The sequence below is a fragment of the Saccopteryx bilineata genome, chromosome 9 (genome assembly GCF_036850765.1).
Source record: "Saccopteryx bilineata isolate mSacBil1 chromosome 9, mSacBil1_pri_phased_curated, whole genome shotgun sequence".
NCBI lineage: Eukaryota > Metazoa > Chordata > Mammalia > Chiroptera > Emballonuridae > Saccopteryx > Saccopteryx bilineata.
The window spans coordinates 24431164-24459007 of NC_089498.1; the positions used below are offsets into that span (position 1 = coordinate 24431164).

The 27844-nt window shown below is 45.0% G+C and overlaps 1 protein-coding gene across 2 annotated transcripts; it reads right to left on the reverse strand.

The window, feature by feature from the left end:
- Positions 1-2542: 2542 nt before the first annotated feature.
- Positions 2543-27844, reverse strand: MLKL (mixed lineage kinase domain like pseudokinase). Of its 2 annotated transcripts, none has more exons than XM_066242693.1 (10): positions 27655-27844; positions 21445-21921; positions 11975-12155; positions 9452-9549; positions 8297-8432; positions 6372-6453; positions 4698-4849; positions 4439-4488; positions 4042-4182; positions 2543-3294 (listed from the first exon to the last, which is right to left on the reverse strand). In XM_066242693.1, the coding sequence occupies exons 2-10, from the start codon at positions 21917-21919 to the stop codon at positions 3266-3268; spliced, it is 1344 nt and encodes a 447-aa protein (XP_066098790.1). In that variant the 5' UTR covers positions 21920-21921; positions 27655-27844; the 3' UTR covers positions 2543-3265. The 2 variants fall into 2 exon arrangements, with proteins under 2 accessions (XP_066098790.1, XP_066098789.1); XM_066242692.1 differs by having other exon boundaries at positions 21445-21931.

Genomic DNA, 27844 nt, shown 5'->3' on the forward strand with positions numbered 1-27844 from the left:
GCTTGCTGCTAAACCATTGTCATGTCACTTCACAGCAAATATTTTTCAGGCATCTCCCTGAAAGATGAAATCTCTCTAAAATCAAAACCTCAGCACAGACTGCACATTGTCAAAATTTTATTTCAATGGAAAAGGTAGCAGAGGAGAGCATAAATAATTGAAAATCATGTATAGTCCAAATAATGACTTTTCTCCTCCAAAATCCACCACGCACAACATTGGCATTTAAACTTTTTTCCCTTTCTTGTTATGGCTATTGAGTTTTAGCATGGCTAATGTGAGGAGAAAGGAATTTCCTTTTGAAAACACATCGTATGCACTAGAGCAGGGGTCGGGAACCTATGGCTCGCAGCCAGATGTGGCTCTTTTGATGGTTGCATCTGGCTCGCAGACAAATCTTTAATAAAAAAAAAAAAATGGAGCGTCGGCCTAGCGTGCGGAGGACCCGGGTTTGATTCCCGGCCAGGGCACAGAGGAGAAGCGCCCATTTGCTTCTCCACCCCTCCGCCGTGCTTTCCCTCTCTGTCTCTTTCTTCCCCTCCCGCAGCCGGGGCTCCATTGGAGCGGGGATGGCTCTGTGGCCTCTGCCCCGGGCTCTGGAGTGGCTCTGGTCGCAACATGGGGACGCCCAGGATGGGCAGAGCGTCGCCTCCTGGTGGGCAGAGCCTCGCCCCTGGTGGGCGTGCTGGGTGGATCCCGGGTGCATGCGGGAGTCTGTCTGACTGTCTCTCCCTGTTTCCAGCTTCAGAAAAATGAAAAAAAAAAAAAGTTAAAAATATAAAACATTCTCATGTATTACAATCCATTCATTTCCTACCGCTCATGTTCATGGTTGCGGGTGGCTGGAGCCAATCACAGCTGTCCTCCGGGACAACACCAAATTTTTATTGGATAATGCATAACGTACACAGGTCGTTGTATGGCTCTTACGGAATAACATTTTAAAATATGTGGCGTTCATGGCTTTCTCAGCCAAAACGGTTCCCGACCCCTGGACTAGAGTGTAAAAGGTGTTTGAGTGATTCTCACTGTTACGTAAGTATTACATGTTCAATGCAAAAACAATTAGAAAAAAAATTGTATTTATTGATAATAGAGATTGATTTTGATAGATACATGAATTCCAAACTGCCCTTTTGCTGTTCTGCTTGGCTGCCTGACCTCACCCTTACTGGACTATTGCCCCTGGGGCAGAGGAATTCCAGGAAGCTGGGCAACCTGCCCCGAGAGGGAGCATTCCAGAAAGCTGAAATTCTAAAACCGTAAAAGAGAACATACCAGAACTTTTGCCTCAGTATCCCCTCAGGCGCTCCCAAACAGTATATAATTCGCCCCTAGTCTGTAACCGGTGCTCTTCTCCCCAGGAGAAGTGCCCGGCAGGGTTCCTGTCTTCCTTTCAATAAAAGCTTGTTACTCTGGTCTTTTCGGATTCCAACATTTGGTGCCAAAACCTGGGACAGGGTACTAACTGCCTGGACGATCCCTCTTTGCCTTCCAAACTTACAACCAGGGAAGCAATGGGCAGCAGCAGCTCGTCCCGGGCTTACTCCCTGATTCTGTTTGGACGTGTAATTAATTGTAGATCGATTGGCCGACAGTCTAACCCTGTCCTGAACCCCTGCCGGACCAGAGAAATGTAAAGAGTTTCTCCCTTCCTCTTCCCCGATCAGCTTCTCTTTTTCACAAAATTTTCTCTGGTTGGACGGTTTTCTCTGACACGCCTCACGTTTTGAGGGGTTTGACTTTCAGTCTCAGTAGACTGCACAAAAGACTAGGCACCTAGCCAAACTCTCCACTCTCTCAGACTTCTCGTCCTCGGAGCTCCCTGACAGGTGATGACGACCTCTATCAGGGACGACTCCCAGGATGACACGGAGATTCTCTCCTCTTGGGACAGTGACAAAAGGCAGGGATGCCCCCTCTTGCTCACCTCTCTCCACTATGGGCTCTTCAGAGTCTAAGCCTTTTGACCAGACCCCTCTAGGATGTCTCATAAAAAACCTCACTAAGTTGGGCCTCTCTGTCCTTAAGCCAAAAAACCCTCATTTTCTTCTGTAACATGGCGTGGCCCTAATACAAGTTAGACAATGACTCCCATTGACCTGAAAACAGGACATTCGGTTACAATATTCTGAGACCTTGACAACTTTCGCCACCAGACAGGGAGGGCATCAGAAATGCCTTACGTGCAGGCAGGCTTCCTTTTATTTTCGCTCCTGTCCTTAATTTCTGTGCCTTCTGTTCTATATGCAGGTTGTTTTGGCTAAAGAAACCTCACCTAAAACCTCACCTAATCTTTCCTTCTCCGCAGACTCCCAACTCTCTCCCCCTCCTACCTGACCCCCCCCCGGGGGCACTCCTCTCTCGGGACCCCTCTCTGATCCCTCTGCAAATCTCTTTTGCTTGAGTCTCTTCCCTCCAAGAGCCCCCTCCCTTTGCAGAAACCTGTTTCTCATTCACCTGCAAATACCACACTCTCTTTCTCCTCCCCTGCTGGCTGGGGGGCCCCTCCCTTCTCCACTGTGTTCTTCGTTCCCTGCCCCCTCCTTTGAAGCCTAGACTTGGAATGAGCACTCCATCCCTTATATATTTTACTGGCCAAAGCCAGTCACAATGCCAGCCCAGATTCAAATGGTGGAAAAGTAGACTCCTCTTTATTTTCCTTTTAAAAAATCATTTCATTGTGGAAAATATTGAGCATAGTTAGAAGAGAAGAGAGCATATAAACCCCTATGTACTCATCATCCAGATTCAAGAATTAGCAACTCAGAGATAATCTTATTTTACCTTTTGCTTTATAATTATTTCCCTCCCCTTGGATTATTTTGAATGAAATCCCAGGTATATGGCCTGACCTGTGGTGGCACAGTGGATAAAGCGTCGACCTGGAAATGCTGAGGTCACCGTTTCGAAACCCTGGGTTTGCCTGGTCAAGGCACATATGGGAGTTGATGCTTCCAGCTCCTCCCCCCTTCTCTCTCTCTCTCTCTCTCCCCCTCTCTCTCTCCTCTCTAAAAATGAATAAAGAAAAAAAAAAAAGAAATCCCAGGTATATAATTTCATCATCTATAAACATTGAAGTTTATAGAAGAGAGTATTCCTTTCTCTTCATTTGAAGGGTGATTGACATACAATAATATTTTAGTTTTATGTGTAGACTCTGCTTTGTGATGTGAGGAGCTACAGAGTCACAGGGTCAAGAGGTATAGATTCTTCCAGCTTCTTGTCCAGGGGCTCCTTAGTTTCAGTTTCAATCCAAAGCTTTTCAAAAGACGTCCAGTTTTTCTAAGATTTCTGTGAATGAATGAACAGAAAATTAGATAAGAAAAGGAAGCTGAAAGACAAGCCAGAAGCACAAAGATGATTCTATACTGCACAATAGTATAGAAACCGCACTACCTTTGGTCTGGCTGGAGCCTAAACCACCATCTACATTCATGCCTTTGTGATATGACGTTACCTCTTACTTGATCTACTTCTGAAATACAAGCAGCTTCTCAAATACAAAGGAGAAGTAAACTCACATCTTAGTGTGAATAAGTCTCGGGTATTGGATTCTCTAATACCAGGCGGAGCATGGGTTGTAAGGGAGCCTAGAAGAGGAAGGAAGGAAAGGAGAGAGGGAGGGCGGGAGGGAGATGAACAAAGAGAGAGGAAGAGAGTGGAGTGGGGTGGGGGGAGAGAAGGAGAGAAAGAGAGAATATAGGCTGGAGTAATCTACCTTCCTAACCCACTTTAGACTAAACAATGTCACTTGGCACAGTTTCTGAATTCCTGCAGTATTGATATTTGAGCTGTAGAATTCTTTGTTGTATGCCCTGTGCACTGTAGGATATTGAGTAGCATTTATCTACTAGATGCCAGCAGTGTGCCCTGCCCACCCCATCTTCCCTGAGTTGTGACAACCAAAAATGTTTCTAGACATTGCCAGATGTCTCCTGATGCGAAAAATCACCTCTGCTTATGAACCACAAAGAAAATCTTTCACAAATGTGAAATAACACGTGTGGCACACATTCTTTAGATCAGAGAGGACCCTACCATTAACAGAAGGCCGCCTGGAGGGCTCATATGCCCGGCAATCATCAATGATCTCCCGCAACTGTGAAGGGCAATCTTCATCCAGTGGCTCCTGGTGCCGGTTCACAGCCACCAGCTGGTACATCTTCTTAGAATTACAGCCTGGCATGGAAACAATAGGATGGGAAGCTTAAAAATTGCTCTGGCACTCACATCTTTCTGGATAATGATGGCTGGCATCAGACCAAAGGACTTTATGTACTGATGAAACAAGAGCTTGTAATGACTTCATTGACCAGCCCAGGCAATGCTCACATAGGAGAAGGACACACCCAGGACAGCACTGATAGGGATTTTCTAGTCTTTTGGAAAGGGGCCCAATCCCAGAACCATCTGAGCTAGCCTTCGTGCTGGTTACCTTCAAACGGGATCTTCCCAGTGGTGATTTCCCAGAGGACAATTCCAAAGCTGAGAGAAAACCAAGAAACAGAACAGTCAAAATGTTCCATTTTTCCCACATCCCTTAGCCATTTCTAGAAACTTCAGTGAATTTTCTGATTGCCATCCAATTCTACTCAATAGAGTAGTTATGATGGTTCTTGATATGAAGTTTGACTTGGGTTTTACTGCCCCATTCATCTGAGTTAGAGGCTGCTTAAGAACATGAACATACCTACCTGTATATTTCAGCTTTCATGTCATATTTATTATATACATTTTCCAGTCTTTGAGGTGAAATATATGCTATGGAACTGGCTCTCTCTGCTTCTTTTCTCTTAATTTCTCTACTGATGGAATTCTGTATTTTGCTCAACTCAAATCCTGAAAGCTAGATAGAGAAGTGAATTAGAGACAGAAGGAAACAACATGATCTTGGGTTGGGAGTAGTGGGTGTGGTTGGTGCTACACCTGGCAAGGGGATGACCTTTTGCCTTTGGGATGTATCTCCTGTGGTGTCTTCTGCCTATGTGGCTACCCTACAGGCTGGCATTGTGGGTTTAATTTCTTGTGATGCACTGACCAAGAGAAACACAAAGAAGTTCCTTCTCTGTAAAATGGGGCGATGAGGAATACCTGTAAGACTTGGTAAGCTGCAGTTGTTCTACTATTACTTTGTTAGATACAGGGCTTTCTCAGTTGAAGGCTCAACTCCACTAAGTGAGGGTGGACAGAGGTGCAGAGAGCCACCACATGGCTTGCTTTCTCTCATAAGCCAATGATTAAATGACATAGGCGCCTCCCTTCTGTTCTATTTGACCTTATAGAACAGCCAGCCTGTTTTTTTTGGATTTTACATGACAACTGTGTTGCTCCCACTGATTCTGCACAGCCAACACCATGCTCTTAAAGAAACCACAGCACAATTAAATGGGAGCACATGTTCTCCTTTGGTCCATGCACACCTGTCATTAGCACCTGTCATAGGCACCATGCCAGCCCCAAACTTGGCCAGATATGCAAATCTAGGGGCAAGGGCAGGAAAAGGATAAGACATTTTGAGGGCTCATCCCCTTTCTATTACATGTCTACTAAGCACTAACATCTGGCACTATGCTAGATACTAGAGACGAAATGCTGAACAGCACCTGTTACAGTCAGGCAGGATGAGGACCACAAGTGATGTAGACATGGTGCTTTGGGAGCACTTCTATCGCACCAGCAAGGAGAAAAAGCAGAATAGACCTGTCTTCTGCTTTTTGAGGGCTGTCCCTGACATTCATAAGGCTGGAAGAAAGAAAGCCATCTATGGATGACAAAGAAAATACTCTTTTAGCATTTGGGGATTGTGGAGTTAAACCCTTTCCTCTTCCATATAAGAATCTGAATTTTTAGCTATTGTACATTCCCCTGGGAACCTGATATAAGCAGACTGTCACCTATGCTTACATGAAATATTGTTTGTGACAAAATATTCTCACTGGTAAATGCTTATGGATGGGGGTATGGGGACAATAAAGAGCTGCTAGAGTTGCTGGGCTTTGTGGTGACTAATAAGTGGCGTGCCTGTGTCAGTCTTGTGGGTCCAAACGCCTAGTTGGACCTGAGAAGACCCCCTGGTGGTACTGGGGGGACTTAGAAGTGGTTTCAGACATATAAAGGGAAATAACGCTTAGGCCATCTCTGGTAAGGGGGCAACGAGAGAAGCCGGACATCATGGTAACAGGGCGGACTGAGTCTGTCCTGTGTCAGGCACATGGAAAGCTGCCCAGTCAGGGAAAGAGCTGAGTTCAGTTCTAAGGTAAGGCAGAAAAACAAGCAGGCACAGCTTTTCTGAGAAACAGGCGTCTGTTACTCAGTTCCAAACAGTCACTAAGGGCAACTCAAGGAGCCCCCTGGAAGGCCACACTCACCTTCACTTGATAGTGGTTAGCTACCAGGAAGCTCCTGCTGCTGATGTTTCTGTGGAGTTCGGGGCTTTCTGAATGGTGCAGCCTGACATGACCAAAGGCAGGAAGCATTAGTGACGTTTGCTCAGACCTTCCCAGGGGTAGTGGCAGTTATCAGGACAACGAGGCCTGTCAGTACCATGCCTTCCTTGTGGGGACAGGAACGGGTGGACACTTTTAGCTATCTACCAGGGCAAAGGGGCTCCAGCGCCCACAGATATTACTCCGTAGATGGCAGCTGGGAGTGTGAACAGTGAAGTATGCAGAATGGGGAATGAGTATGCAGGGCTGCTAAAAGGATCAGAGACCATCTGGATGGGGCACTAACAGCATCCCCTACAATCCAAAATTACTTCTAAAACTCACTAGTACGGAGAGTTAGCATTTATAATTAATTCTAATGTATATAAAATGAGTTGCTAAGGCAGTATTTCTGAAAGTATGGGATAAGTGGAATGCAAGTTGACACAGTAAAAAACTTGTTCTTGGCCCTGGCCGGTTGGCTCAGCGGTAGAGCGTTGGCCTGGCGTGAGGGGGACCCGGGTTTGATTCCCTGCCAGGGCACATAGGAGAAGCGCCCATTTGCTTCTCCACCCCCTCCCCTTTCCTCTCTGTCTCTCTCTTCCCCTCCTGCAGCCAAGGCTCCATCAGAGCAAAGATGGCCCGGGTACTGGGGATGGCTCCTTGGCCGCTGCCCCAGGTGCTAGAGTGGCTCTGGTCGCGGCAGAGTGACGCCCCGGAGGGGCAGAGCATCGCCCCCTGGTGGGCAGAGCGTCGCCCCTGGTGGGCGTGCCGGGTGGATCCCGGTCGGGCGCATGCGGGAGTCTGTCTGACTGTCTCTCCCCGTTTCCAGCTTCAGAAAAATACAAAAAAAACCCAAAAAACAAAAAAAAAACTTGTTCTTTCAACTTCTGATGACATCAAGGAGGAGAAAGTCTCAGCTTGGTGTCAGGTGTCTTTCATACCTCTCTAAACCTGCGAATATCTCCTTTGTACAAAGAGAATGTGGGTCTGAATTACAGACCTTTTGGCAGGCAGTATCATCCAGGCAGAATTTAATAATAATGTTTTGGTTTTATTTATGGTCACCTATTTGTGACAGGTGATTCTGGTTTTGGATGTATGATAGTAATAGACAGGGTCCTTTTACTTTATTTAGGGTTTTTTTTGTTTTTTAAAGTGAGCTAATTTAAAGAACAGTATTCAGTAAATAATACTGGCAGCACAGTGGGCAGGGTAAAGATCATGCAAGTGGCCTGTGAATGACTGCCCTTTGGGGACCCTTGGACTAAAGAAACCATCAAATCTGCATGTGAGAGTAGGGAGAGTGGCCAGATAAAATACAAGACATCCAGTTGATTTTGAATTTTCAATAATCAATGATTTTTTTTTTTTGGCATAAGTATGTCCCAAAATTGCATGGGATATTCTTCCACTAAAAAATTATTTATTGTTATATGAAATTCTGTGTATCTGACATTTTTAGTAAAAGTATGTGTTATGTAAAAGTAAAAGTTTGTAAAAGTTAGTAAAAGTTTGGCATATATTTACATTAAAACATCATTATTGCTTTTTCTGAAATTCAAGTTTAACTGGGTATCTTGTATTTTTATTTTCTAAATCTGGCTACCTTAAGAATAAGGCTTGTCCAACTCTGTAAAAGCAACCGGGACATGAAACTGGACCTTTAATTGTGTGATCTGGTGCTCACTAGGTTAAGCGTCCTTTCCCCTTCCTGTCTAAGGTATTATAATCAGAGTAAGTAATAAAAGGGTAAGGAAGGGAGACTCTCTGGGGCTCTGGCTTATTCTCTCATCATCTCTGGGATTATCAGTAGAGGAGCCAGACTCATTTTATTCTTCCTAGCACCCTTTCAACCCATATGGTACCTGTGCAAGCCTCTGGCTGCCCCCAAGACCAGGACGATGCGCTCAGCTAATTTGAGGTCCTTTTTCTGATTCAGCAGTTCCCTCAGGGTCCCGAGCTCACAGTATTCCATGACAATGGAGAATCGAGGCACAGTCCCTGATGGAGAGAAGATCAGCCCCACTCAGAGGCTCTCCTCTGCAGCCCATTTCCCACGTGTCTACAGAGCAGACTCAGCTTGGCACTGCTTCTCCCCCACCCTCTATCCCCATCTCTCCAGTGTGCATCTTGACCTCACTGAGTGGGTCAAATCCCCACCAAGCTCCCATACTTCTTCTCTGTGGAATTTGACGTGTTGTAATTATACATTTCTCATAGATAATCTGAGTAATATTTCCCCCACTCAAGCGAAGGAAGGCCCCAGAGGGCAGAGTTGTTGTGTTCACACAGTGCTCACAGGAGCTTAGTAAATACGTGCAGAAGGAATGAATGATGCACAGACCACAGCGGCTGGTGAGGGGCGCTCTGACCAGAGTGGCGGTCGTGGGCCTGAGATGCAAGAACTGACAAAGAATGAACCACTGAAAGTTTTCTTTAAGCCCCTGAGGCTGTGGAGAAACTTCTAGAGTGATAAAACAGGAGTTGCTCTGTCCTCTGTAGGCAAGAGCAATAAAAACATAACCCACAGAAAAGTCCATGCTAGGAGAGAAAAAGCAACCACATTAAAACATAACAATGAAAAAGAACCTATTGCATAAGGTTCTTGGTAAAGCGACAGGTTAATTGAGTTTTTAGGTTTGATCTACACTGATAATGATCAAGGGTAGATAGATTCCTTATGCTAGTCACTCAGCTTGACGATGTTTTATTGCAAAAAAATGTGCCCATCACTCAGGCCAGCATCTGAACAAGACCCCCTGGGTTCGCAGAGGACTGGTAGGAGAGGATGTGGCCACATTAGTGCAAACCAGCCCTCGGGCTGAAGCCAAATTCAAGCCCTCCTTTCTTGAAAGGAAATGAGAAGCTACATCTTGGGATGTAAAAAACTTAACACATTAACACTGATGATAATAACACCCTGTAGATTCCACCCTTTCAGCTGTTCTTTAAAAATACAATGTGTTATGACAGAGATCTATGATAGATCACCAAAAGAAAGAATAATGAGCATGCCTTACCTGCTTCATCAATGCAAATCCCAAAAATACGCAGGATGTTAGGAGAACTAAATTTCTTCATGTTTCTGATCTCATTATTGAAAGTGTGCCTTGCTGTTCTATGAGGATAAAAGGGACAATTAGGATTTCAGGACTGGAAGGTCCCTCTGAGAACATTTAGTGTAGGGGCCATCTTTGTATGTGGGGGATGTGAGGATTGTCAGTGTCTCCCGGGGTGAGAACTGCTGCTACAATGAGCTTGGCTACTAATGGCAGAGTGTGGAACCGCTCAGAAGTTTGGCAGCAGAATTAGCATGTATGAAACATGCGACAACATAGATTTACCTTGATAATATCATGCTAAGTGAAAGGAGACAGACACAAAAGGCCACATACCACATTATTCCATTTATATGACATATCTGGAACACACAAATCCATAGAGACAGACAGTAGATTAGTAGGTGCCTGGGGCTGGAGATGGTGGGGTGGGAGTGTATGGGGGTGACTACTACTGGGTATAGGGTTTCTTTCTGGGCTGATGGTAATGTTCTAAAATCCCTTTATGGCAATGGTTGTACAACTCTGTAAATATATTAAAAACCATTACATTATATACTGTAAATGGGTGCATCTTAAAGTATGTGAATGATATTTCAATATGGCTATTAAAAAATACCATCCTAATCAAAATCTCAATGTGTGTATTGAGGAATGTGATACTTATTTAGCTTAGTCAATCTGAGAAAGAAGAATTAAGAGGAGGGAGATACCTTACTAGATATTAAAAATTACTACAAAGTCATAATAAAAAAACAAAACAAAACAGAATGTTACCAGTGCAAAGACAAATTGACAAGTGGAACAGAATAGAGAGGTCATAGCCAGATCCATGTCTAAATAGAAACTTAACATGCAATAAATCAACAGGGCACCACAAATCAATGGGGAAAACCATTTAATAGATGGTGTAGAGAAAATGGACTCACCGTGTGGGTAAGAATAAAAGTAGGCCCTATATAATATCAAATTCAAAGGTGGATTCTAGGAGTATTAAAGCCTAAATGTGAAAAATAAAACCACAAAGTTAATAGAAGAAATCTAGAACAGTGGTCCCCAACCTTTTTTGGGCCACAAAACGGTTTAATGTCAGAAAATATTTTCACGGACCGGCCTTTAGGGTGGGCCATACGGATAAATGTATCACGTGACCGAGACAAGCGTCAAGAGTGAGTCTTAGACAGATGTAACAGAGGGAATCTGGTCATTTTTAAAAAATAAACATCGTAAAAAAAAAAAAAAACATCGTTCAGACAAATATAAATAAAACGGAAATAATGTAAGTTACTTATTCTTTCTTTGCGGACTGGTACCAAATGGCCCATGGACCGGTACCGGTCCGCGGCGTGGGAGTTGGGGACCACTGATCTAGAATACCTAGGAGTGTGGAAGAGCACCTCAAGAGCACAAACAATAATGTAAAAGTTTGGTAAGAATTGATAAAATCAAAATTCAAGATGTCTGTTGATGGACACCACTGACAAAATTATAGAAAATTTTGTGATGAGAGAGACCTCTGCAATACCTAAAGCTTAGAAATGATTGATTTCTACAATATACAAGGATCTACAAATTGATGAGACAAAAACAGCAACTGTGATAGAATAAAGGGCAGAGGATACGAGCAAGCAATAGAGACGTGGAAACCCAAATAGCTAAAAGTCATATGAATAAATGTTTGAATTCTGACGTTAGTAAGCAGAAATGCAATTTAAAATAATCAGAAGATGTTACTTTATAACCATAAGGATGAGAAAAATTGGAAGGCTGGATAATAGGGTTGGTGGAGATATGAAACTTTAGAGCCCTCCCACGTTGCTGGAGGGAGTATAGGTGTACACAACCCATTCGGAAAAGAATCTGGAAGTACTTAGCCAATTTCATATATGCATATCCTATGACCCACTGATTCCTCTCTTGGCAACATAGCCCAAAAGAAATTCTCATACAGGTCTATAAAGAGATACTTATGGTGGCATTATTTTTGGTGGGTGAATGTTGAAAACGGGTAAAATGTGAATTTTACACATTGGACACCATGGACAGTAGTCAGAAGGAAAGGTCTACAAGAACAGTACATGTTTCATGATGCTGAGTGAAAAAGGTAATAGTAGGCAACACTACCAGTTCTGAAAATTAGAAATGCAAGTGACGTAATTAGCAACATACATTTTGTAAGGGTACATACAAATGAAATATACATTATTGTCTATGGAGGGGTGGGGAACTGAGAACCAGAAATGGAAGGGAATTAACTTTTTAAAATAACTAAATATATGAATAAAAGAAAGAAGTTTCTAGTGTTGAGGTTGGAAGACATGCATTTGAGTCTAGGCTCTGCTCCTTAATAGTAGAGGGCACATAACATAACCCTTTGGGGCCTGGATTCCCCCACCTAAAAATGGAGACAATATGCCTGTCTCCTTGGGGAGTTATAGAGAGTAAGTGGAATGACACATGAGAGAACTATACAAAATGACCTACCCGATGTTTCTGGCCTGGACATTGTTGAATACTTTTATGGCCACTGAAAATTGATGGTATTTTCCTTTAAAAAATTTGCTGAATTCATTTTCCCTTAGCAGGATCCAATCAGGTTCTGAAAGCTCCTCCTTCTTAATCTCCTTGATTTGATATTGTGGGATCTTCAAGGATTTCTGTAAGGCTGACCATAGGACAGAAGGAAATAAAGAGTCAATGAACTAAAGAAGGTATCCTAAGGGGAGAGGTGTCAGTAAATATGTGAGTGGGAAGAAGCCCTATTTCACAAACCAAACTGGCCCTGGCTGGAGGCTCTGACTGATTCATGCTGGGGAAGCGGTTCCAGTGCCTCTGAGTGGCCAGTAGACACACAGCTGGATGGCTAACAAAAATGTGTCATACACTTCCTTTCCCTCCTCTTCAAATTGTCTGTCTCTCCAGCCCAAACCTCCAACTCCATCCATCTCGCTCATTTTGGAGTTCCCCCTAGTCCTACTACTGCTTGAGCTTGGCACTTGAACATTTAGTATCTTGTCTAGTCATTTCAGTTCTAACAGATACATAGTTCAAGCTCAGTAATTCCATTGTTGGTGTGTGCTAACATGTCTCTCTTTCGTAACCCTTTCTCCACCCCGCAGCTGTGAGTACTCGAAAGGCAAGTCTTTCTCTGTATCTCACTGTCTTCTATGTAGGAGGCTCTGGCATAATGCAGATACAGATTTGTCAAATGAGTGATGAGTGAGTATTTTAAACTTGATTTGAATTTGTTCTTGGAAATTCAGCAAATGAAGCTTTGATGCTACCTGGAGGAAGCTGTCAGCAGTTGAATAGGTGCTGTAAGATATCTTGTGGGTCAAGAAGTTCCCTTTAAATGCTACTCCAAGAACAGAAGCCTGGGGCCCTGGCCGGTTGGCTCAGCGGCAGAGTGTCGGCCTGGCGTGCGGGGGACCCGGGTTCGATTCCCGGCCAGGACACATAGGAGAAGCGCCCATTTGCTTCTCCACCCCCACCTCCTCCTTCCTCTCTGTCTCTCTCTTCCCCTCCCGCAGCCAAGGCTCCATTGGAGCAAAGATGGCCCGGGCGCTGAGGATGGCTCCTTGGCCTCTGCCCCAGGTGCTAGAGTGGCTCTGGTCACGGCAGAGCATGCCCCGGATGGGCAGAGCATCGCCCCCTGGTGGGCAAGAGCGTTGCCCCTGGTGGGCGTGCCGGGTGGATCCCGGTCGGGCACATGCGGGAGTCTGTCTGACTGTCTCTCCCCGTTTCCAGCTTCAGAAAAGTACAAAACAAACAAACAAAAAACAAACAAAAAAAACAGAAGCCTGGGCTAGTCATGAGCACATCCAAAACCTGTAGGCTGTCTCCAACCATCCAGGCCAGAAAATGGGCAGTGGTGGAATGGGGGGGGGGCGCAGACTGGGGTTCCTAGTTAACAAATGGCTTTTGGTTTGGGGGCCGTCAAGTGCAGCAGGATGCAAAGTAACTCTCAGTTCCTCACAATCTCCAGGATTTTTTCTGTGTCAGTTTTCAATTGTTCCAGTGAAGCTTCGATCATTTTACTTTCCGCTAGAAAAAGAGTAGCAAATACTCAAAATAGAAATGCTAATTAAAAGCACACCCAGGTCCCCCAACCTCCCCCCCTTTTTTTACCTATCATATTCATTGCAATAGGAATCACTACTGTTGCTCACAAATACTTAGCTTTCTACACAAGCACACAGGAAGTGCCTTGACACATGGCCGCGTGACCTGCTTTGATGAAAAAATGAAGTGAAAGGAATGTCGGGAACATTGCTGTCAACATAAAAGTTCCTGGAAAGAACAGCTATCTTAGAGAGTTTCCTGGACTCTTCCTGAATGAGAAATAAATGCTTCTTTCTGTAAGACACTTACTGAGGTGTTTTGTTTTTGTTTTTTTAACCATAGCATAATCTAATCTAGCCTTATTTATATTCTCAGAAATACATTTAAAAATCGATGAAAACTCTGCGTAAGGTGGCCAATCATCCTGTTTCCCCAGGACTGAAGGACGGGACTTTCAGTGCTAAAGCCAGGAAAGTCTCTAATGGAGACAGTGTGGAGGAACAGACACTCTCATACATCGTTGGTATGAATATTTGTATAACCTCTGCAGAAGACAACCTGGCAATCTCTATAAAAATTTAAAATGCCAATATTCTTTGCCCTGGTGGGTAGCTTTGTTGGTTAGAACATAGTCCCAAAGTGCAGAGGTTGATGGTTCGATCCTCAGTCAGAGCACATACAGGAACAGATTGTAGTTCCCTTCTCTTTCTCTCTCTCTCTCTCTCTCTCTCTCTCTCTTTCCCTCCTTTCCTCTCTCACTAAAATCAATAAATAAAAAAATTAAATGCCCATATACTTTGACCCAGCAATTAGACCCACTTAGACAAATTGTTCTCAAAGATATCCTGAAATATATAAAAAGAGGCTTAAGGCAGGACTATTTACAATTGCAAAAAAGTGGACACAAATGTCCATCAACAAGGTGCTGCTTAAATATATTTGGTCCATGTATACCAAGGAATACTAGAAAACTCTATGGAAATTTATATGGAAGAATATTCAAGGTTTAATGAGAAAAGCAAGTAGAATTGTGTTTAGGATGCTGCTGACTGTAACAATGACAACAAAATCTATATACTTAAATATCTGAAAGGTTATTCAAGAAACTGGTGAGGGGCTTGACCAGGCAGTTGGAGCAGTGGGCAGAGCATTGGCTTGGGACACTAAGGACCCAGGTTTGAAACCCCAAGGTTGCCGGCTTGAGCGTGGGCTCATCAGCTTGAGTGTGGGGTTGCTAGCTTAAGCGTGGGATCACAGACATGACCCCATGATTGCTGGCTTGAGCCAAAGGTTGCTGGCTTGAACAAGGGGTTACTGGCTTGGCTGCAGCCCCTGGGTCAAGGCACATATGAGAAAGCAATCAGTGAAAACTAAGGTGCTTCCCTGGTCGGTTGGCTCAGTGGTAGAGCGTCGGCCTAGCGTGCGGAGGACCCGGGTTCGATTCCTGGCCAGGGCACATAGGAGAAGCGCCCATTTGCTTCTCCACCCCTCCGCCGTGCTTTCCTATCTGTCTCTTTCTTCCCCTCCCTTGTCTCTTTCTTCCTCTCCCGCAGCCAAGGCTCCATTGGAGCAAAGATGGCCCGGGCGCTGGGGATGGCTCTGTGGCCTCTGCCTCAGGCGCTAGAGTGGCTCTGGTCGCAACATGGCGACGCCCCGGAGGGGCAGAGCATCGCCCCCTGGTGGGCAGAGCGTTGCCCCATGGTGGGCGTGCCGGGTGGATCCCGGTCGGGCGCATGCGGGAGTCTGTCTGACTGTCTCTTCCTGTTTCCAGCTTCAGAAAAATGGAAAAAGAAAAAAAAACAACAAAAAAAACTAAGGTGCTGCAACAAAGAATTGATGCTTCTCATCTCTCTCCCTTCCTCTCTGTCCCTGTCTATTCTCCTTCCTTCTCTCTCTTTCGCTAAAAAAGAAAGAAACTGGTAGGGGAAATTGTGTCTGGAAAGGAAACAGGTCTCTTGGGGTCAAGGGTAAGAGGGAGATTTATTTCTCACACTTGGCCTTTTTTATTTTTAATTAAAAATTTTTTAATCTAATTTAATTTTTTTTTTTTAGGTAAGAGGAGGGGAGATAGAGAGACAGATTCCCACATGTGCCCCAACTGGGATCCACACAGAAACCCATCTAGGGCCAATGATTGAGTACCAAGCTATCCTGAGCACCTGAGGCTGATGTACTCCAACCAAGCTATCTTCAGCACCTGGGGCCACACTCAATACAATCAAGCCACTGGCTATGGCAGAAGAGGGAGAGAAGAGGGAGAGGGTAGGAGTGAGAAGCATATGGTCACTTCTCCTGTGTGCCCAGAACAGGAATCAAACCCAGGACGTCCATACACCAGACGGATGTTCTATCCAGTAAGCCACCGGTCAGGGCCCTTTTTGTACCTTTTGTACTATGTGAATGTCTTACTAGATAAAAAAAAGTTATTTAAAACTGAAAAGCAAAAGCAGAAACTAAATCCTGTCCCCCAAGTTGATGACACTAACATGCCTCCCACCTCTACCAGGAAGTGGATCAATAAATGCTGAAGATTAGGAAGGGTGAGGGCCAATCCTGCCTTTCAGCTAGGTCAGCCTCTGCACACACCCTTCCCCCTGTCCCCAATCCCTAATTCTCTTTCTCCCTGTTGGGTGTGTGGTTGGGGAATTAGATGCCTCACCTCCCCTCATCCAGAAAAGGATGCATTTTGCCCACAGGTCTCCTCCAGCCCGGTCTGTCCTGTTAAAGTGTCTCCTGCTAACCTAATTGGGGATGGACCACCCTCCACACCAAAGTGGCAGAACATTTATTCTGCTGGGCTCCAGTGCCCAAATGTCCTTCACCCCCTCCTCACTTCCTTTCTCTCCACTGACAATTCTTACCAAAGGGGAGTTTAGAATTCATATCACCAGGATCTGCAAAGGGGTAAAGAGGCCACAGTTGTTTCCACCTTCCCACTCTGTTCCTTCTTCTAGTGGCTCTGGCTCCACCATCACCTCCTACTCCAACCTAGCCCATGTTTCATCCCCTTAGAGCAGTGGTTCTCAAACTTTTTGAAGGCTCATTTAAAATCCTACAAATAATTGGCCCTGGCCAGTTGGCTCAGTGGTAGAGCGTCGGCCTGGCGTGCAGAAGTCCCGGGTTCGATTCCCGGCAAGGGCACACAGGAGAAGCACCCATCTGCTTCTCCACCCCTCCCCCTCTCCTTCCTCTCTGTCTCTCTCTTCCCCTCCCGCAGCGAGGCTCCATTGGAGCAAAGATGGCCTGGCCGCTGGGGATGGCTCCTTGGCCTCTGCCCCAGGCGCTAGAGTGGCTCTGGTCACAACAGAGCGATGCCCCGGAGGGGCAGAGCATCGCCCCCTGGTGGGCAAAGCATCGCCCCCTGGTGGGTGTGCCGGGTGGATCCCAGTCGGGCACATGTGGGAGTCTGACTGTCTCTCCCCGTTTCCAGCTTCAGAAAAATACAGAAGAAAAAAAAATCCTACAAATAATTGTAGGCGCACTATATACAAATTTTCGAGAAATACGTTATAATAATTAAGTCAAATATTAAATAAAAAAAATATAAAGTCCAAGTGTGCTTTTATGGTAATTAAATGAAATAAATACGACAAAATTAAATTTATTCTGACATTAAAAAACATTTTTGTTACTTTTTTTTGAGTGATGTTTTTTAGAATTCATAAAAAGGAGGGGTTAAAAAATAAAAAAAGGCCCTGGCAGGTTGGCTCAGCGGTAGAGCGTCGGCCTGGCATGCGGAGGACCCGGGTTCGATTCCCGGCCAGGACACATAGGAGAAGCACCCATTTGCTTCTCCACCCCCCCTCCTTCCTCTCTGTCTCTCTCTTCTCCTCCCGCAGCCAAGGCTCCATTGGAGCAAAGATGGCCTGGGCGCTGGGGATGGCTCCTTGGCCTCTGCCCCAGGCGCTAGAGTGGCTCTGGTCACGGCAGAGCGACACCCCGGAGGGGCAGAGCATTGCCCCCTGGTGGGCAGAGCATCCCCCCTGGTGGGCGTGCCGGGTGGATCCCGGTCGGGCGCATGCAGGAGTCTGTCTGACTGTCTCTCCCCGTTTCCAGCTTCAGAAAAATACAATAAATAAAAAAATAATAAATAAATAAATAAATAAATAAAAAATAAAAAAACAACTAAAATATTATCTTTTTATATATATAGATACATTCTTAGTAAGATTTAGTAAATTTGGCAGGTCCCGGTGTGAATGTGTTAGTTTTTTTCATTCTTGTGTTTATGAGAAACATGAGCCTGATGTGTCCTAGCGATTTCTTCAATGTTTGGGCATATATTTGAAAGGCAAAGTCTCATTTCCTCGTCAATATTGATACATTGAAAAATTCCTCTCTTTTTTACTCTTAATTGTGTTGAGTGCAGAAAACCCCCACCATACATATCATCTTAACTTTACACCCAACAAAGGATAGAAGAAACTTGCCTCCAGTCTTTCTGGGGAACATAGCGGGTAGTGTAAACAATCCAGCACCACAGCTTAACAGCCTTTTGCAACCTAATCAGGCAAGTGAGGTAGGGGGTTGGGCAGACTGTCAGCTTACAGCCAATTCCCCACACCTCTGTCCCCCCAAAATCTAAACTCCAAAAACCCTGTTGGTTTTTTTTGGTCTCCAACAGGCACATATTTCTCTGGAATACCATAAGGCGCACCTGGAAATCTTCTAGGGCACACCAGTGTGCCCTGGCACACACTTTGAGAACCACTGCCTTGGAGCATTGACCTCCACTACGTCCACTTAGTTCAAGGGCCACTCTAGTTCAAGCCACTGTCATTTCTTACCTAGCCTCCTACTCCCACTCTTGCCCCCTGGGGTATGTTGAATTATTGATCCCAATCCATCACTCTTATGTAGTAGTATTATACATCCACACTTGGCCAAAGCTTCACAGTGGGCACACTGTATGTTTCTGTCCCTTCATGTTGGGCTTGGCAACATCACTTGCTTTGAATATTAGAGGATACAAGTAGAGGCTTGAAAGGTGCTGGCACCCAGGGCTTGCCTTCTCGCAGCTCTGCCACAAGAGCATTTTCCAGGTACTCCCTGCTCCTACAGCCTTGGCTCCAGAATGAGACACATTAAATAGACCCTACTTAGACCTTCTGCCTGGAGCCACACCCAGCCATGCCCACTTGAGATCAGGAGAACCCCAGTGGACTCACAGATCTGTGAGCAGGAGATTTAATGATTATTGTTTTAAGCTTCTGAGTTTTGGGATGGTTTGTTATGCAGCAATAGTGCAGCAACTGATTAATCCATATCACTACAGTCCATTGCCACATGGCAACCCAACTATATAATGTTCTTTTGATACAAATCAAATCATGACAGGCCCACATTTAAGGACCTCCTTTCATTGGCTTCCTAAAACTCTTGGAATAAAATCTAATTTTTAAACTTTATTTATTGATTGAGAAACATCATTTATTGAGAAAGAAACATCAATTTGTTGTTCCACTTATTTATGCATTTATTGGTTGATTCTTGTCTGTGCCCTGACCAGGAATTGAACCCACAACCTTGGTGTATCAAGACGATGCTGTAAACAACTAAGCTACCTGACCAGGGCTAAAATCTAAATTTCTTATCATGATTTCATGGTCCCGCATGACCTTGCTCCTCTATCTTCTGGCCTACTTCTCCGCGTTCATCTCTACTCTCTCTTCCAAGCCAACCACACTGATGCCATCCGGACCTTCTGGTTGTTCCTTGCACTTGTCACATTTATTCCCTTCTCAGGACCTTTACATCCGCTTTTCTCTGCTGGGAAGGCTCTTTTCCCTCATCTTCACGTGGCTCGCTCCTTCTCATTATTCAAGGTTAGGAGCTGCCAAAATAGCTCAGTTGGGAGAGCATTAGACCAGAGATCATTATTCAAGGTGTCCATTTCAATGTCACCCAGTCAGAGAGGCTTTCCCTAAACACTCAGTCTGTACCCGCTGTCACTTTCTATTTCATTGCCCTGCTTATATGAGTTCCACTGATTTTGGATAAAATGACTTAGTCCTCTATCTGCAGACTTTATGTTTCATGAGGACAGAGGTCTTGTCTATTTTGCTCTGTGCTGTATCTCAAACACTTAGAATATAGTACCAGGCATGCAGGAGATACAGTCACACGCCTCATAACATTTTGGTCAATGATGGACTGCATCTACGATGGTGATCCGTGATATTATAACGGAGCTGAGAAATTCCTGTCAACTAATGATGTAGCACAGCACATCCCTTGCATGTTTGTGGAGATGCTGGTGTAAGCAAACTTACTGCATTGACAGTGGTATAAACATATAGCACATACAATTATGTTCAGTAGGTAATACTTGATCATAAATGACTAGGTTACTGGTTTCTGTATTTACTATACTATTCATAGTTGTTTTAGAGTGTACTCTACTTTAAAAAAAAAGTTTACTGTTAAATAGCATGCTGTGTTATGCCAGCAGCAGCCTCATATACCTGTGCTTACTGTCTCTCTCTCTCTCTTTCTTTTTTTTTTTTTTTTTTTTTTACAGGGACAGAGAGAGAGAGTCAGAGAGAGGGATAGATAGGGACAGACAGAGACAGGAACGAAGAGAGATGAAAAACATCAATCATCAGGTTTTTTTGTGGCACTTTAGTTGTTCATTGATTGATTTCTCATATGTGCCTTGACTGTGGGCTACAGCAGACCGAGTAACCCCTTGCTCGAGTGACTGTGGGTCCAAGCTAGTGAGCTTTCTTTTTTGCTCAAGCCAGATGAGCCCACGCTCAAGCTGGCGACCTCGGGGTCTCGAACCTGGGTCCTCGGCATTCCAGTCTGATGCCTCTCCACTGCACCACCACCTGGTCAGGCTTACTGTGTCTCTCTTTTTTTTTATATATATATATATTTTTTTTTTTTTGTATTTTTTCTGAAGCTGGAAACGGGGAGAGACAGTCAGACAGACTCCCGCATGCGCCCGACCGGGATCCACCCGGCACGCCCACCAGTGGGCGATGCTCTGCCCACCAGGGGGCGATGCTCTGCCCCTCCGGGGGGGGGGGGAGGTCGCTCTGTTGCGACCAGAGCCACTCTAGCGCCTGGGGCAGAGGCCGAGGAGCCATCCCCAGCGCCCGGGCCATCTTTGCTCCAATGGAGCCTCGCTGCAGGAGGGGAAGAGACACAGAGAGGAAGGAGAGGGGGAGGGGTGGAGAAGCAAATGGGCGCTTCTCCTGTGTGCCCTGGCCAGGAATCGAACCCGGGACTTCTGCACGCCAGGCCGACGCTCTACCACTGAGCCAACTGGCCAGGGCCTTACTATGTCTCTTGATTGCATCATATTCTCTTGTGCTTGACTCAATCTTATATTGGTTTGTACAGTGGCATGTTGTTCAGGCTTACGGCCTAGGAGCAATAGGCTACACCATATAGCCCAGGTATGTAGTAGGCTAAACCATCTAGGTTTGTGTAAGTGTCCTCTGTGATGTTCACACAACAACGAAATAGCCTAATGACACATTTCTTAGACTGTAGCCCTGTCATTAAGCGGCACATGACTGTACTTAATTCATGTTTGCTTAGTTGATTAGTTAATTCTTCCTCCTGGGTAATTTACATATTAACAGAAGGTCCTGGAAAAACTAAGGCTGGAAGGCTGGAATTCTGTAATTCCAGATATCTTGTCGAAGAGAGAATGGAGAGGCAAAGAAGACTTATTAGTATCAACACCCTCGCCCTCTCCCCCACTCTGGCTTGTCCACATTTCACCAGCCCCCACCCTATCTGGGCCCAGGGATGTTAGGAGTTCTGAGATACACAAAGGAACACCTGGTCAAATCTCTTCAGCTTTCCTGCTCCTTTGGTAAATCAAAATGAAACTAAAATGCCCCTATTTACTCCTGGGCCAAAAAAATAATAACACTTACCAATTAGCCTTTGGAAGACTTGCCAATCCTCCTCTGCATCCTGCCAATCCTCCTCTGCATCCTGCTCATCTGCTTGTTCCCAGCCTGCTTCTTGGGTGATGCATGAAGGAGGCACTAACCGATTCACCTGAAGCAGCAGTGAAAGCTCCTCCCAGACATCTGTCAGCCTTTTGTTTACATTTTTAAAGAGTCTTTTGTCCTTCCCTGATGTTAGAAACTTATGGATGTCAGATTTATTGCTAAATTTATCTAACCTCTTCTTAGCTTCCTCGAGGACAGCCTCGAAATTGTTCAGGGCAGTGGTGATATCAGTGGGCAGGTTGCTTTCTCCTTGGGCCTGGAGCTTTTGCAGTGGCTGCAGGAGGCCGCTGATGCGTTTCCCTAGACGCCGGTGCTGGTCCTTGCAGCATTCCTGCTCTTCACATTTATTGTACACATACTGGCCTAAGGTGATGACGTTCTTCAATATATCCATACCTGGAAGAAACTAATGGAATTTGTTAAAGTCCCAGAATCTCCTGCATATTTACTATAGGGCTAAGGGAATCTCAAGGGTGTCTGATTTAAATGGTTGAAGAAGTCTCCCCACAATTTCATGTAAGGTAGAGATGGCTTGCTGTACACCAGAATCTGTTCTGCCATTCCATAATAACAGAGTTGTGGCTGGGAAGTGTTGGCCCACCTAGGATTCTATCTCCCAGCCTTCCTTGAACTTGATGCGGCCATGTGACTAGTTCTCACTAATGAGGTGTGAGTGGATATGACATGTGCTACTTTAGGCTGAGGCAAGTTTGTTTCTTCTACACACTGTCAGCTGGATGCACAGGATGACACAGACTGAGGGGTAGTGAAGCTCCAAGAAGGAAGGTGGAGTCTCAATAAGGAAGAATCCTGGATCCCTGAATCGTCACTTAGAGGAGAGCTGCTTACAGATCTGGACCATCTGCCATGAATTGTTACTTGGATGAGGAATAAACTTCTATTGTATTTGAGCCATTATATTTTGAGGTCTATTCGTTATCAGTTTAGCCAATTCTAACAAATATATCCTGTCAAAGGACAGGGGTGACTATAGGATGGTGGATCGGAAAGCTCAGGCCCTATCTAAAGAAGGCAAAGTTTACCCAACAAGGATAAAGGGCCCAGTGGTGGAAGATCTTCCAGGGTTTTTTTGTTTTGTTTTTCTTTTGTTTGTTTTTTTACAGAGATAGAGAGAGAGTCAGAGAAAGGGATAGATAGGAACAGACAGACAGGAACAGAGCGAAATGAGAAGCATCAATTATCAATTTTTCGTTGCGACACCTTAGTTCGGGGGTTGGGAACCTTTTTGGCTGAGAGAGCCATGAACGTCACATATTTTAAAATGTAATTCCATGAGAGCCATACAACGACCCATGTTCATTACGCATTATCCAATAAAAATTTGGTGGTGTCCTGGAGGACAGCTGTGATTGGCTCCAGCCACCCGCAACCATGAACATGAGTGGTAGGAAATGAATGGATTGTATTACATGAGAATGTTTTATATTTTTAACATTATTATTTTTTTTATTAAAGATTTGTCTGCGAGCCAGATGTAGCCATCAAAAGAGCCACATCTGGCTTGTGAGCCATAGGTTCCCGACCCCTGCCTTAGTTGTTCATTGATTGCTTTCTCATACGTGCCTTGACCGTAGGCCTTCAGCAGAACGAGTAACCCCTTGCTCAAGCCAGCGACTTTGGGTCCAACCTGGTGAGCTTTTTGCTCAAACCAGATGAGCCCACGCTCAAGCTGGTGACCTCGGGGTCTCGAACCTGGGTCCTCTGCATCCCAGTCTGATGCTCTATCCACTGAGCCACCGCCTGGTCAGGCAGATCTTCCAGTTTTGACAGCAATCAGAAGTCTGGATTTTTTTTTTTTTTGTATTTTTCTGAAGCTAGAAATGGGGAGAGACAGTCAGACAGACTCCCGCATGCGCCCGACCGGGATCCACCCGGCACGCCCACCAGGGGTGACGCTCTGCCCACCAGGGGGTGATGCTCTGCCCCTCTTGGGCGTCGCTCTGCCGCGACAAGAGCCACTCTAGCACCTGGGGCAGAGACCAAGGAGCCATCCCCAGCGCCCGGGCCATCTTTGCTCCAATGTAGCCTTGGCTGCGGGAGGGGAAGAGAGAGACAGAGAGGAAGGAGGGGGGGTGGAGAAGCAAATGGGTGCTTCTCCTATGTGTCCTGGCCGGGAATTGAACCTGGGTCCTCCGCACGCCAGGCCGACGCTGTACCGCTGAGCCAACCGGCCAGGGCAGAAGTCTGGATTTTTATGTTAAATTTCTCAATTTAAAATCTTGCAACTAAGTAATAAAATGTTTTAAAAATGGTGTAGTTCATCCAGCCTTGGCTGGCTGGCTCTGTGCATAGAACATTGGCCTGGTGTATGGATGTCCTGGGTTCAATTCCCAGTCAGGGCACATAAGAGCAGTGACCATCTGCTTCTCTTCCCTGCCCTCTCTTCCTTTTCTCTCTCTTCTCCCTCTCTTCCCCTACCACAGGCAGTGGCTCAATTGGTTTGAGTGTGGGCCCAGGCACTGAGGATGGCTCGGTTAGTCTGAGCACCTCAGCCTCAGGCACTAAAAGTAGCTCAGTTGATTCGAACATCAGCCCCAGACAGGAGATGCCAGGTGGATCCTGGTCGGGGCACATGCGGGAGTCAGTCTCACTGTCTCCCTTCTTCTCATTTAAAAACAAAACAAAAGACAAAAAATATCTGTGCAGGCCAACATTGTGTGGGTCAAATAAAACATGTCTGCCAAATGGACATTGCTCATGGAGTCCCAATTTGCAACCTTGGCCACAGTTGGGCAAGGATATTCAGGATTGTAGTAGAAATTGTCTTTTGGTCCTGGTCAGTTCGCTTTGAGAATGGCACCATGGCTTTGCCATAGGCACTAAAATAGCTCAGTTGCTAAGCAATGGAGCAATGGTCCCAGATGGGCAGAGCATTGTCCCATAAGGAGCTTTCCAGGTGGATCCTTGTCGGGGCACATGCAGAAGTCTGTCTCTCTGCCTCCTTGCCTCTCACTTAATAAAAAAAAGAAAAAGAAAATAAATTGGCTTTTGACAATCTTAATTTTTCTTTTTTACTTCTTTTCCCAATGCTTAAGCATCCCTGTCTCCTGAGTCTTTGCCCCAGCTCTCTCTGTTGTGTTTTTAGCAAGCTGTAAATTTGTTTTAGCCTACACATTGGCCTACGCATCAATAAGACTTCATGTTATAAGTGCTGCCCCCCTCAGAGGCCTTTGCACTAAAGACTCAGGGATTTTCCAGGCCCAGAAGAATTGTGGACATCTGTATTGCCTTCACAGTACCCATTTCTCTACTTCCTATTACTGTCCAGATTAGCAATGGGTTTGTAGGGAGCTGGCCCCATGTCTGTTTCTAGGGGTAAAACTTGATGCATCTAAACCAGTGGTTCTCAACTTAAGGTTATTTTGCCCTCCAGAGGACTTGTGGCAATGTATAGAGACATTTTTGATTGCCACAACTGGGAGATGGGTGTTACTTACATCTAGTGGGTAGATGTCGGATTACTACAGTGCAAAGGGCAGTCTCTTCACAACAAAGAATTGTCCAGCCCCAAATGTCAATAGTGTATGTAGGGGTTGAGAAAACTTGTTCTCAGCCATCAGACAAGTCCTTAGAGCCTATCAGTGGTCGATTCAAAAGTGGGCACCTAGTCTAACTTGAGTGAAGGGGAATGTTTGTTGTGAAGATTCCTGGATTCCCTAAGACAGTACAGGGAGTCAGCTTCTAATTCTCTCTCTCTTTTATCTGAAAATGAGGGAAAGCATGGAGCCCTGATCCTAAAGTTTTGGGATGAGACAACCTACAACCTGTAGAATGAAAAGGAAAGGAAAGAGTCTGAGTCCTTGACCCTGAAGTCTACCCCATGTCTCAATGACATGTTTCATGAACCAATAACCTTTTTATTATTTAAACCAATATTTTTTATTATTTAAATTATGTACTTATAACAAAAGGCCACAGGGTTCAGTAATGAATGATGATAATAACAATGATCACAAATTTCTTTACTCATTTAACTATATGCTAAGTGCTTTGGAACCATGGGCTCACTGTCTTACAGATGGAGATACTGAGGCTCAGGAAAGTGGCATTTCAACAGGGGCAAGACCATGGAAACAGTTTCCAAAGTACTTTTTTTTCTTTTTCTTTTTTCTTTTGTATTTTTCTGAAGCTGGAAATGGAGAGAGACAGTCAGACAGACTCCCGCATGCGCTTGACCGGGATCCACCCGGCACGCCCACCAGGGGCAAAGCTCTGCCCACCAGGGGGTGATGCTCTGCCCCTCCGGGGCGTCGCTCTGCCGCGACCAAAGCCACTCTAGCGCCTGGGGCAGAGGCCAAGGAGCCATCCCCAGCGCCCGGGCCATCTTTGCTCCATTGGAGCCTTGGCTGCGGGAGGGGAAGAGAGAGACAGAGAGGAAGGAGGGGCGGGGGGTGGAGAAGCAAATGGGTGCTTCTCCTATGTGCCCTGGCCAGGAATTGAACCCGGGTCCCCCGCTCGCCAGGCCGACGCTCTACCGCTGAGCCAACCGGCCAGCGCTTCCAAAGTACTTTTAAACAGAGTTAATCTCAACAGCTCAATGAAATAGGTAGGACACCTATTATTGCCATTTTACAGATAACAGTGTAGAGACGGCATTGTCCTGAAACCCAAATCTGGCTTTAAACTATGAGTTAGAAACTGGCAGAAGTGAAACCAACTAAGCAACCAGTTAATACACCTCTGTTTTTCTTGTCTAAAGTTACATGGATCTGGCAAAGGAAGTAACAGGTATTAAGGCACGCCTGAAAAAGATTCAATGGATCTCAGGCTACCCAGTTATTCCCAGTTGCTAAGTAGATGCCTTCAGGGACCCATGGGGGCAAAAGGCTTCATACTTCTCTCTAGTCCACAGAAGACGGAAGCAGATGTGAAAGTGTTGCTCACGAATCTTGTAGGTTTCAGCTTTATAGCTTCAAGCTCCGATTATATTTTTACCAGTTTCATCGAAAAGCTGCATCTCAGCAATACCAAATCAGAAAAGATAATGGGGGGAAACACCCCACTCATAAAAGTGACAATTTAAAACAGTACATTTTACAGGAAATGATGATGTGGTATGAAGAAAACCACACAAAACAAAGCATGAAGAAATGAAGAGGACTGTTATATTTTTGGCTGGGAAGATTAAAAACGACAAACCTCCCAGTTTAAATTTAAACCTGATGATCCTCCCTAAATTTAAACCCAGTTTAATGCAATTAAAAAAAAACTCCCAATGGTATATTTTGGTATTGAAACTACATAGTCTTAAAGTTAATTTCAAAGAGGAAATTAATAGGGATAACCAGGATTTTTAAATATAAATAAATATATAAATAAGAGGACTTACCTACAAGATTAAAATACATTAAAAATTGTAATAACTGAACTTGCTTAGGGTTTATTCAGTATTAATAAGATAGCAAAAGGGTGAAAGGGAATATAAATACATATATATATTTTGACTCAACAATGTGAATTTCTAGAACTGTATGCTGTAGAAAAGCTTGTATGTGTATAGATAGATGAATACTAAGATGTTCATTCCAGTGTTATTTATAATATGTAAAGCTTTAGCAGTAAAGCTGCTAAAATGGGAAAACTTACTATTTTTAAAAGTGAAAAATCTTTAAACAGTACTGACAGTATAAATTAAAAAAATATCTAATACAATTTCCTCTACTTCTCAAAAAAAAAAAAAAAAAAAAGGTTATCAGGCTTTCCTTTTCTGATGAGACACTATTCTTTCTCCTTGTGTCAAAAAAGGAAGAGGGTATTGTCATTAAGTACTGTTATCATATATCTTGGCAATTTCCCCCACAGACAACCTAGAGTTCATCTGTCTAGGCTTCCTGGACGCTTTGAACTGATTCTTGAAGCCCTTCTGACCCCATCCCATGACCACCTCCATTAAACCGCTTCTTCAGCAGAAGGCAGTCAGAGACCAGAGCAGGCAGCTCCAACAATCAGAGCGGAGTAAACGAAACTAACTTGGTGCTGAGTTCCAGGAAATCACTCCCTCACCCTTATCCCGTACCCCCATTTCCCCTCCCAGCCCAGGGAACCCACTGCAGTCCCTCTGCCCCGCCACCTCCTGGGACCGCGCCCCACGACGACCCCCAGGCTCACCCTTGTCGGTCCTGCGAGCGTCCAATTTGCCCTGTGCACAGATCCTGCAAGACCACTCGGGCTAATCAGACGACTGCCTCTTGCCCAGTGGAGACGTCTGCGGATTCCCAGAACTTGCGCCTCCTTCCCTCCGGTGCCCCGCGCTCTGCGCTCCCACGTGGGACTCGACAGAACTTGAGCTGTGACTGGG

Bases quoted from the DNA above. Each gene is read 5' to 3' on its own strand.
- MLKL (XM_066242693.1), bottom strand. From the start codon at position 21,919: ATGGATATATTGAAGAACGTCATCACCTTAGGCCAGTATGTGTACAAT. The intron at 6,454-8,296 runs GTACCATATGGG...TGGTCATGTCAG, and splicing joins GCAGCCAGAGGCTTGCACAG to GCTGCACCATTCAGAAAGCC. The intron at 4,850-6,371 runs GTGAGTGTGGCC...TTCTCTATCTAG, and splicing joins CTAACCACTATCAAGTGAAG to CTTTCAGGATTTGAGTTGAG.